This window comes from Haliaeetus albicilla, chromosome 1, assembly GCF_947461875.1.
Source record: "Haliaeetus albicilla chromosome 1, bHalAlb1.1, whole genome shotgun sequence".
Taxonomy (NCBI): domain Eukaryota; kingdom Metazoa; phylum Chordata; class Aves; order Accipitriformes; family Accipitridae; genus Haliaeetus; species Haliaeetus albicilla.
Window position 1 is genome coordinate 18,185,881 of NC_091483.1, and position 12,319 is coordinate 18,198,199.

General features: G+C 37.3%; 1 protein-coding gene across 5 annotated transcripts in view; it reads left to right on the plus strand.

Annotated features, from left to right (window-relative positions):
• The window catches only part of DCLK2 (doublecortin like kinase 2), a 92,849-nt gene that overhangs the window by 44,353 nt on the left and 36,177 nt on the right, over positions 1–12,319 (plus strand). For 3 of the 5 annotated variants that reach the window (XR_011324223.1, XR_011324224.1, XM_069780517.1), the window contains exons 3-5: positions 4,584–4,686; positions 7,126–7,227; positions 8,564–8,614. Coding sequence is in view for 2 of the 5 variants with exons in the window: in XM_069780517.1 (XP_069636618.1) it covers positions 4,584–4,686; positions 7,126–7,227; positions 8,564–8,614 (256 nt within the window). In the remaining 3 variants the exon portion in view is untranslated. The remainder of the gene's footprint in view (positions 1–4,583; positions 4,687–7,125; positions 7,228–8,563; positions 8,615–12,319) is intronic. The other 2 variants (XR_011324228.1, XM_069780523.1) reach the window with 1 other exon arrangement.

Consider the following 12,319-nt stretch of genomic DNA (forward strand, 5'->3'; position numbering starts at 1 on the left):
GCTTTTACCATTAATGGTCTTGCAAACTACTGTTAGTCATGCCACTTCTGTAACCTAATGCATATTTAGTAATATGTATCTCTATTAGAAAGGTCTTTGTGTTTTTCAAAAACACTTCATCCATTCAGTGTCACAAGATTTCCTCAATTTGGCGGGGGTGTGTGTGTGTGAAGTTTTATGAGAAAAGACTGCTTTTTTTGTAACAAGCAATTCAAGTTTTGGATCATTGAGCCTCTTGCTTACTTGTTTGGGGCTCTTGCAGTTGAAGCCAGTTACAATTTAATTCTCCTGATGCTGCCACTTAAATTCTGTTGCCCCCTGATCTTTAGTCTAATGGTGAGCACAGCCTTTTTGAGCCCATCAGGAAGCAGCGATGCCCAGAGTCATTTGCACATCATCTCAGAAAGCTATGGCGAGAATGCAAGTGGACGGATTCTGTTGAAACAGACACACAATAATGCTGTGGGTGACCCTACTAAAAAAGAAAATGTAACATTGACTTCCAGTTATATTTAGTCTGAGACTTCTCACATAACATTTTTGCTTTTCCCTATTCCCTTGTATTCCTGCTTGTAATTCTAAGCCATGAGAAGTATTTTTAAAGGACTGAGTACAATTTCAATCCAGTTCTATCCAAATATGCACTACTCTGCTGCGTATAGTGACATGTTTTGAACAAAAGCAATGCAATAAGACAACCTGATAGCAGTCTGAGTTTTCAGAGGAGCACCAATAAGTCACATTTTGTTCTAAATAAAGGGAAGGCAGTGGAATTACCAGCAAAACATAGGCAATGTTTGGCTAGGAAAGGGTGTTGTATTTAGAAATAAATGGGGTTTAACACATTTAAACATGTTAATTGAAACATCCAGAGTTAACAAGATAACATTTTTCTAAAGTGTTCCTAGACCAGTTTTTCAAAATATATTTCACTTTGGGGGGGGGGGAGAATTCAAGGAAGGCTGAAACTCCTTTGGTGTAAGCCTTTGTAGTGTTGGCTATAATGATAAACCCTAAAAAACTTCCTTATGCAGCTCTGTATATGTCTTCCATTAAAAAAAAAATCCAAACATTTAAATTTTATTTGTTTTTTCCCCATGGACAAACAAATCATGTTCATTTTGTTCTTTTAAAAGAGCGTTATCTGTGGTAATTAAAGCCACAGACAGGAAAAATAGATTCTGACTGAGCTTTACTGCAAGGCTACTGATGGAAAGCATGCATTCTAAGTACTTCTATAGAGCTTTTGTGGATGTAAACTGGGAAATGGCCAGATCTGAATCTCAAAAATGACCTAATTATTGTAATTTTAAAAAAGCTCTCAACACTATTGAAAATCAGATCTCATTTTGGTGCTTAACCTCTTCAGGGTGTCTAAAGCTTTTCACATTTTCAACTTCATGCATAGAAACTCACAGCATGAGGACTAGCAAAAGAGTTGTTACTTGAATGAATGACTACATATTTGTCTGGTTTTGCTATGGTACACTTAGATGCAGCTTTGCTAAAACCATCTTCCTTTGAAAGGCATTTTAGGAAATATTTTGAGAACTGAACAGTTCTTTTATCACCAAGTGCAGCAAAACAAAGAGTGGTTAAGATAGACACTTAGTGGAAAGAGAAGCAGCATTTGTCATATACTAGTTTGACAAACCAAATTGTGATCCCTAACTTACTGGAATGACTGACATGCTATTCATATGTACAAGTTATACTGCTAATGAAATTCTGAAAAAAAATAATAAGTGTTCAAAATATTTTTGTTTTGAAATTTCTAAACTGATTGAATCCTGCTCAAAGCTCTAAAAAATTGCTATGTGATATAAGTAGAGATATCCTTTGGAGCAGAATTGTGTGATTTGCAAGTTAGACTGCCATGGACTTGCAGCATTCAAAATCCCATGCAAACAATTTATTCATTTCGGCTTTCCCTTAATAGTTTTTGCACACTAAGTGAGCAAAAAACTGTTATCATTAATTGCAGCATATACATTGATTTTAATTCTGTAGGAAATGAAGACTGTTTATTTAGCATCTGTTTGCACCTTGGGAGCTGCTCCTTTGACTTTATTACGATAAAAGCCTAGAAAAATAACCATTAGATTGTACTTGTAGGAGAACAGAAGATTGCCATGAACTTGCTTATAAAAATACTTCACTCGCCTCCTAATGTGTGGTTATTTGGGATTGGTAAGTTCTAGAAGATCTTTATTCCCTGTTGAATACAGTTTTTCAATATTTTTTTTCTTCTTGTATTATGTGTAGCCAGTCCAGACTATTTGTAGGGAGAAGGAGGACTTCAGTATTCAGGAATATAGTGAGCATCTACGTAGATCTTTCTCATACTTGCATTTATCTGGCTTTCAGTTATAAGTGTAGTTTAGTATCTTTTACAGTAAGCTAAAGTGGGTCTTGGTTTGTGACTGACAGGTGGAAGTCACACAGGTCAGATACACAGTGTGCGAGCAGACGGAGAGGCTGGCATTAGCCTGAGCTCCAAGATGGAGGTGCCATTGCTCTATCTCCAGCAGTTTATTTGATCAGGATTACTCCTGTCTATTCTTGCCTGGGGAAACTGTACAGATGTGAACATGTGGGAAAGCTCGTATGGAAATTAATACCTTTCTTAAAGTTCTTCATTCCCCTCCCCAACAGCCGTTTACAAAAGATTTTAAGGTGCATTGCTAAGGGTACTCCTGTCATCTTTTGTGCACAGATCTGACCCTTCCTTTGTAGAATTGCTCTGCAGACAATAAAAGGATGCTGCTGCATGCAGTTATATCCCTGTGTATTTCTCAGAGTCTGACATAAGACCTGTCATTCTCTCTCTTACTCAGCTCAGATGTTAGACTGGATAGGATAAGGGGTGAGGGGGAGGCTTTGAATCAGAACAGAAAGATTAATTTTAGGCTCTGCTAAACCACAGCATTTAACTCTAACCTGCTCAAAACAGCACTGCAAGGGCACTGGGGGCATGAGTAGAGCAGTGATGGTAGGCAGAGCTTATGGCAATGGCACCCGGTTTTGGGGGCTTTGCGTGTGAACTTGTGCCTCACAGAACATCTCTGCCTGTGTCCAACAGTGCTACTGGGATAAGTGTTGTGAAAGCTTTCTCACAGCTTTTCCTGTAGTGGTGGGTTTGGGTTGGTTGCTGGATTCCTGAAGGCTGTGGAAATGATAATGAGTCCTCTTATTAGTAGAGGGAGTTATTTTTCAAGTACAGCTGAAAATGACTCTCGTCCATGAGAGCAGATTGTCATTGTAATGGTAAGATAACAATAAAAGAATTTTGGTGATGGCTGGAGTCCTTTGGCTGCGTAACACAGTGACACAAATGCTGGATACTGCATGTGGCACTGTAGTGAGGATTTTGCTGTAAGGGCACCAGCTGTTATTCCTGGGTTAGCTGCCATGACAACTGTGCTGCTGGTGAATGCCCTGTGTGGGTGTGCTTGCAGAGAGCTCAGGGTCATTGATATTCTGAGTGTTTCTCAGAATACTGCAGGCAGTAGACACCCCTTCCTGTAGTTCTGCCAATGTTTACTATTATCACAGTGGGTAAAATATGCAAATGGGGTTGACAGGTATCTGGGAAAGAAAAAAGCTAGTTTCCCTAAAAGCAGTTTTTTGTTTTACCTCTTTAATTACATGGGTTTACCAAATGGTTCTAACTTTCTTAGCCTCTACGTAGCTTTTATTCCCAGATCTCATTTGGGTGTGCAATGTTAAAAAGAATAGGGAAACAATTATACGGTAGAACTTTAATCCGTTTACATTTTAAAAATAGCTTGCTACCTGCAAACACTTTTTTTCTTACAAGTTAAAATGAGTTTGGTGGGATTTCTTGTTGTGGCATTTTTGGTTTTAATTGTTTTTAAAGCAGATGCTTGCTCCTGCACAAGCTGACTTTTATTGACTTTTGAGAAGTGAGGGTTTTTCAAGGTCTTGGGTTTTGTGTTTTTAAAGAATGTCTAAACCATTTTTCTTTCTGATATCCTCATCCTTCTGGAAATACATTGTAACATCCTTACTGGGAGAATGAAGAACAGACAGAGCTGCAAAGGCATAAAAGGGACTCTCTACTTCTTTTTTCTTGAATATGGAATACCTTTTAATAAAGGGGGGAATTATTTTTTTTTTTAACAGGACATTAAAACATGGAAATTAAATGCCTCAGAGCATAAAAAAATAAATTTGTAGATGCAATCATTTTAACTTGACTGATTTTCCCATAAGCAATTAATGTAAGAATACAAGAAGCTTTGATATTTGGGTAGTGTTTACTTGTCAAAGTCATCAGCATGTATGTGTAGTTCTAGGCAAAAATACAGGCGTTAGATATAAGAGAAGGTGTTTGGAGGTGAGGGGCAGTCATATTTTACATTCTTGACTCTGAGGTTTCCTGCGGTACTGGGAGAGCTGAAGTACTTGAGAACTGGAGTGTTTCTGTCATTGTAAAAGAACATTATGGTATCACTATGAAAAGGAAAACACAAACTTACTAACTGTTGCTGACTAACTGAAGATTTAGTATTTGAAAGTACTGCATTTGTTGATTTTGTTTTGTCTATTTTGCTGTCAAGGTGACATGCTTGCAGGACTTCTTTGGAGATGATGATGTCTTCATTGCATGTGGGCCTGAGAAATACCGGTACGCTCAGGATGACTTCGTGTTGGATCACAGTGGTAAGACTGTACATCCTAAACCCACTGAAATAGTCAATTTCACTAAGAACTCTTCCCCCTCCCCACCCTGTCCCCCTGTTCAGTCCTCAAGAGTTGTGTGATTTAGGAAAATATACATGGGAATATATTTTTCTATGGATTAAAAAGTTTTTCCAAACCATCATCTGGATTCTGTAAATCTATTAAAATGCACTACCAAACCTGACCTATTTTCTTGGAAAACAGACCCTGTCCCTAAAGTTACATGAAAAACAGTACTGAATTTTAAAAGGTTCAGTCATGGATCTAATGGATCTAAAATCTGTTAAAAATGTTTGCTTTTGAAATCTGTGACTGTAAGATTTCCATAGTGCTGTCTTCATGAGATTTTTGAAAAATGACATATGTAACCACGCTCATTTCAGGTCTTGAATTGTCCTGCACAATTCACACATTCCAGTCTTGTCTGCTATAGACCAAGTGTTGAGCCTGTTTATGTTGTGAGGTTATAGGAGGGATTTGGGTGGGGAAGGAGATGAGACAAACTGGGACTTTGTGCCCATGCTGTCTGGCATTGACAGATCATGAATTTAACTTGTTTACAAAAGTTGTTTATCTCTAAAGAGAAAATTTATAATGTAAGTTCAAGGAAAAAGCTCTCTCCTCAATGAGGGAGTTTTAGAATTGGCTTCGAATATCATATCAAATATATGTTGTTTTTTTCTCTATGTTCATAGAATCATAGAATGGTTTGGGTTGGAAGGGACCATTAAAGGCCATCTAGTCCAACCCTTCTGCAATGAGCAGGGACATCCTCAACTGGATCACATTGCTCAGTGCCCCGTCCAACCTGACCTTGAATGTTTCCAGGATGGGGCATCTACAACCTCTTTGGGCAACCTGTTCCAGTGTTTCACCACCCACATCATAAAAGACTTTCTTCCTTATATCTAGTCTGAGTCTACCCGTTTTTCAGTTTAAAACTATTACCCCTTGTCCTATCTCTACAGGCCCTACTAGACATGTTTTTTCTGTCTATATTGTTTCAGCTGTAGAATCACCCTGATCTTCTGTTATCAAAAAATTAATCTGTGGTAAAGAAAACTTGTCCTGGCAAGAATCATCACATTATTTGAAGAGAGCTTCAGGCTGTGAATAGGGGAGGTGGGGGGAGGGTTGCCTTGCTCTCAGGTAACTGAAAGCAAAAGCACCTGCTGTTTTTCTAATTTTTACAAATGCCATAATTTCATTACAAAATCTTGAGTTACTTCAAGAAGTATAGGTATATATCCCACCACTGCTCCATATGTTTGGATGGAGGATTCAGCTGGCTCCCATTCTATTGTTACTGCCAGCATGCTGCTTTTCCAGAACTGCTTGATTATGTTGATTCAGCTAGTAAGGAGGTGACAAGAAGGTTATTTTTTTAACATAGTTTTGGACTAGCTAAGATATGATTTTATTCTTATGCAGGAAAAGAAGAGCATGGTTGCATTAACTCACACTGCAAATCCGAGTCTGGGCAAAATTATAATTTCCCTTGCAGATTTAAAGGCTGTAAGTTTGCTTTTTCCATTACACCATGCACAGACTAATTGGACTCATTCCCTTTTGGAGAACCCAGTGATGGAGGGGTTTTTTTTTTCTCCCTTTGTCTCTTCAGCTTTGGTGGTCCCTCCTTCCTCTAATAACTCTGGAGGTTTTAATGGAGAAAAGCAGGTTAGGGACAGGGTGGACCATGACTTGAATGGCAGGGCATGCAGCTCTACTTACTATTTTTGATGGTGATGTGGCATCATAATTATTGCATTGACATTGTAGTGTTGAATAACAGGGACAAAATTGAGAGGGAAATTTATGGAGGGATTTGCAGTGGATGCTAACTGTAGGAATTAAACTGCTTCCAAAATGTCAATGCATGTATGCCTATTGATTCTTTTCCCATTTAGGTTGTCTTTTATTTAATGATATATAGCTGATGGTAAATGGCAGTAATCTATTGCCTCAGCCTTTTGGAAACAATACATTTTTTACCTCTTTAAAAATTGGTCACAACATAAGTTTCTTGCAAAAGAAGGTAAATGCTGTGCAGTTGTCCAATATGAAGCTGCCATTACAGCTTGCAGGTTTTACTGAATTTCAGAACCTTGGCATCAGCTGACTTCTTTACTTGTTCAGTTGTGCGTACATACAAACTTGAATTATAGTAATAATCCAGCTTTAAGACATAAAGGAATATTACATGCAGAATGTTACATATGGCATTTGAGTAGCTCAAATAGGTTTTATGGTATGTAGGTTAAAGTTCTGAGATGCTCTTTTAAATTTGTTTCATTCAGTTGGGCAAGCATGTTTAGAAAATACTGAAGTTCATTTTCTGGATAATAAACAGCAACAGTAGTGTTCGGAGGAAGCCTGTACATTGAACTGTTGTCAAAACTCTATCTGCTTGCTTTGTAGAATGCCGTGTTATGAAGTCCTCTTATTCCCGATCATCTGGAATGAGGCATACTGGGTCCAAAAGTCCAGGACCTTCACGTCGAAGCAAATCACCTGCCTCAGGTACTACTTCTAGGAAAGAACTGAACATGTAAAATACATGAAGTTAGAATTTGCTTCATGGGGTGAAAAAACTGTTGGCTCTGTCTGAAATAGAAGTGCCATGCTTTGTTCTCTGAGGGGAAAAAAAATGTTTTTTCAGTTTGTCTCATAGCTTTAATACTAATTTATAATAAAATTTGCATTTATTTTTGAATTGTGAGAAGAAATATGGTTTCTATTTTTTTTAATTAACAGGCATAAAAAGTTTCAGTTTATGAACATTGGAATAATTTGTGCTAATTGTACACTTGGGATATGTTTTCAGCATGGCACTTGATTTTCTTGAAGACTGTTAGCTATAGGATGCTTACGTGGTTAAATTCATGTTCATTGAACTAGAGCATACCCTGAAGTGTTTTGAATTTGAAAGGTTTCTCCTATATAAGCCAAATATTGTTGGAAATACAGGATTTTGCTGTTTCAAGTAATTTTAGGGGATGTTCTGGAAAGTTATTGCCCATCAACAGAGAAATTTTTTTTCTTCTTGTACTTCCTGTAATTTCAAAGAAAGGTTCACATTGTGTTTCTGCCAGCAGTCTGGCTGAACACCATATATTCCAACCATTGAGTCTTTTATGCAAATAAGTAGAAGGGAGAAACTTGATGTGTTCCTTTTTTTACCTCTGCATTTAATTTCTAAAGACAATAAAACTTAATTAAATTTTTTCCTTCAGACCTGGAGAAGTAGCCCTGAAATCAAACCACTGAATATGTAAATATACGATGCTCTGTTCTGAATGTAACTATACATGTAAGCTCCTGTGCGTGTATTCAAAACTGCAAAGTATTCCATATTCTCATTTCCATATCAATATTTGTTTTGCTTAATTGATGCTGGTTAAAGTAATTTTATGTCTTTGGTTTCTTTCAAAGTAGAATATTTATCATCTGTTTATAAAAGTTGAATATTTAACTGAAAAGCTTGAAAGGATCGCGGTAACAGCAAAGAAAAATGTAGCATGAAGGGCAAGTTTCACAACTGATTGACATTTCATGCAATCCTGTTAACTTCAATGAGATCACATGGGATATCTATCAACAGTGAATTTTATGCAAAGTATTTAGAAATCAGTGCTGTCATTTCCTTACTTATTTCTACTTGGAACCCCTTTGTTTAGGTTAATTTGAAAAGTTTATCCAAACTGTCTGGTATTTATCCTTCTATTTACTTGCCATTTTTTCTCATGTAGTCTTTATTTATCTTTATTTACCCTTCTTCCTTTCATGCATGTTCAGAGCTGTTTAATAACTTCTTTCCTTAATGTCTTTTTCCTTTGTGTCAAATATATGAGTACAGTAAAGAGGGGTGGCCACTACTCCAGTGCTTATTCTTCAGCAAAATCCCCAGGTGAGCCATTACTATTATGGCTGTATATCACTAGTGTGTCTCCTCCCTCTCCATTTACCTGTATTCTTTTTGCTGTATTTGTGAATATTTTCAAGCTTGAAACACACGTTTTGCATTTGGTGAACCAGAGACTTAATGGGGGTAGGTTTTTTGTTGAAGTAGATCATTTGAGTGAAATAATATAAATGATGCTTTATAGTTGTTGGACATCTGCTAATGGTGTCAAAGTTAAATTTGTAGAGGTGTAATTTGACTACAAGGAGAGGAGCATTCTGAGGAGCAATACATTTGTATGTGTATTCTAAAGCATATTATAGAAAATTTCAGACAGTGCAAAAAGACAGGGCTAAGAGTTGGTGAAAAAGGCAGTGAAAAACACGTCAGTTCTTAATTTTATTTGTACTTTTTTACCTTCTTTTGTTTTCTTGTGTTATTTCAACCAAAGTTCTAAAATGATGAGAAACCTCCTTGAACCTTCAGTTCAAAGTGAAAGTATCTCTAAAACAAGTAAATTGCATTTTGATTAGCAAATAAGTTGAGACTTTGGACCATACTAGAAGTTAACAATTTAAAAGGTATTCGTAGGTTTTTCAGTTTTCAGCATTCCAATATGCTAAAGAATTGTAGCCTAATACATACTACTTAAAGAACAACAGAGAAGAATTTTTTTTTTCTGTATATTCAGGCTGCTCTACATGTCAAAAAAACCTTAAAAGCACTTATACTTAGATAAGCAAGGTAAGTTTTGCATATACATGAAATAACCAGCAAATCAATAGCAGCAGACAAGTTTGTGCCAAAAATGAATACAGATTGCTTGTGTGGTTTTTGAGTTAAAAAAAAAAAGATAAAATACTGCTGTCTAAAATATCAGTGTTGTGGTTTAACCCCAGCTGGCAACTAAGCACCACACAGCTACTTGCTCAGTCCCTCCCCCCACAGCAGGATGGGAGAAGAGGAGTGGAAGGGTAAAAGTGAGAAAACTTGTAGGTTGAGACAAGAACAGTTTAATAATTGAAATAATAAAAATAATGTAATGAAAAGGAAAGTAACAAAGAGAGAGAAATAAAACCCAAGAAAGACAAGTGATGCAAATGAAAACAATTGCTCACCACCAACCAACTGATGCCCAGCCAGACCCTGAGCAGTGGCCCTCCCGCCAACCTTCCCCCAGCTTTATAAGCTGAGCACGACGTCATATGGTCTGGAATATCCCTTTGGTCAGTTGAGGTCAGCTGTCCCAGCTGTGTCTCCTCCCAACTTTTTGTGCATCCCCAGCCTACTTACTGGTGGGCTGGTGTGAGGAGCAGAAGGTCTTGACTCTGTGTAAGCACTGCTCAGCAATAACAAAAACATTCCTGTATTATCAACACTGTTTCAAGCACAAATCCAAAACATAGCCCCATACTAGCTACTATGGAGAAAATTAACTCTATCCCAGCCAAAACCAGCACAAGCAGTTGGCTGATTCCCTATAGATGCAAAATTTTTATTATCTACACAGGGCCACTTCCAGCTTTTACTGTTGTTGCAGCTGTGCACCAACTCAAATGCAGTGGCTCTCAGAAGACATTGGCAAAGCTGTAGCTACAGCCAGCTCTTTTAAATAAGATCCTCAGCAGAACATACCATGTGTTGTAGAATCATGGAAGGACGAAAGTTGGAAGGGACCTCTGGACATCATCTAGTCACAGCCCTGGCTCAGAACACCACCCTTGTCCACCAAGCATGTGTAAGATAATAGCAAAGAGCTAGACTACTGTCAGTGTAGGCTGGGCTGTTCTTCCTTAGTTATGAGAGGGAAGAAGATTATGTTAACCAGCCAATTTCACTGGTACAGTTTAGTGGTTCTGTCGATGCGTAAAAAGAATGTAGTGACTTAGAGACAGATACAGGTGTCTTATAGTGTAGGCCTCAGTGGTCATGTTCAGGAAATAGTGACCTTTCTGTGACCTGTATAAAAAGAATTTGTGAATGAACAAAAATTTTTTTCCTCCTGCAGCAATAGCTGGTCATTTGGAAGCAAATTCTACTGAAGTATCTCATTTTTGGTCATGAACTTTACAGCTCAGTATTTTTTCTAATGGCTAGAGCAAATTGTTTATGCGAGAAGCAGAAAACAGTAAGATAGCATTCCACTAGCCCTTTTCATCGTTATACTTGCAAATTCTCAATAAACCAAGGATGCATTGATATGCCGGGTTTCGAGAAGATTATTTAAAACAAAGTGATGAAAAGAAGTCTGCAGGAGGGCCATATATGCCTAAATACTTTTAGCTTATAAAGCCACTTAAATAATTCACCTATTGTTCTTACAGGTAACCCTTGTTAAAGTCAAGACAAAAATATCCTAAACATACTGAATGCTTTTAGTAGAAAAGACTAAGGTCTTAGTCCTGTAACAGATCTGGGACTGTAAATCCAAGTTATCAGACTTCAAAGATAGACTTATTCTGTAGCTAAATGCTAATTAGTTATATCTTAACATCACACATCAGAGAAAGAGGTTTTTGTGAAAAACAGCGATTTGTGGAAGTTGCAGTGCAGTCACCCTGGCCTACTGGCAGATAGATTGCCCAGGTTGTAAAAATAGTACTTGGAAGGCATCTTCACCACTCAGAGAATGTTAGGGTAATAGGTTAATAGACACTTGTAAAATAAATCCAATAGCACTGGTTAAGAAGTGATGCATAACCCATGAAAGACCTCTGAATGTGTAAAGGGTATGTGCAGGTGCAACTGTTATTTACTTTGAAGCTAAGTTTCTATTTGCCAGGGTTGCTTTTTTCTTTCTGAAAAGATAATTCTTTGCCATGAATCAGCTATGAAACCTTTTTAGCTCTTAAATTTCTGCCTGGTATTTTCCTCTCCCAGGAAAAATAAGGTTCAGCTAGAGAGGAAATAATGTCGTATCATATAATGTTGCATTATATTTGTGTATGATGGACAGCATGCTATTCTGTCTGCATAATGAAATTCATCAGGTTTTTTTTTCAGAAAAATACAAGGACTGACCTAAGTTATAGTCAAGTCACCAGAGATATAACGGATGTTGTATCAGGCCTCTCTGGAAAACTGGACTTAAAATGAATTAACTCTTGAAGTCAAGAGGGAGGATATTGTATGTTTTTACAGACACTTGAACTTCTCGGAAGTTCAGAAATAACCTACTAGCTTTTACCCCATGTTGTTGGGGTTTTTTTCCCCTTAAATCAGTATTTTTCTGAACTACTGCATAAGTTCTTTATCACCCAAACAGCTCATACTTCTTGTTTGTTTGTTTTTCTTGGAAAAAAAAACCCAAACAAAACAACTTGTGTTCTGTGAAACATTCTACCTAGAAACTTAGGTGTTGATCCAAAAAGGAGAGATGGAGGGTCAAATGTCTTTATGAACACTTTCTGTCTCCAAATTTTATTGTGTGATATCACAATAAATGATATAATTTTAAAAGGCTGTGGCTATTACTTGCCCAAAGCTCTTGCACTGGCAAAGACAGAATAGGCCTTTTTAATCTCTAGAATGACAATGCAATATTTGTGTGTCTTCTTGATCCCATGTCCAGGCTAATGAGTTTTGGGGGCGCAGTTGTGTGGCATGCAAGTGTATAATTTAGTCCTAAATGCTGAGGCATCTGTTTTGGTCTTTGTATGCAAACTTGAGTGATAACTTGTCAGAGAGATATGTTATGTTTAAAAGCAAGTT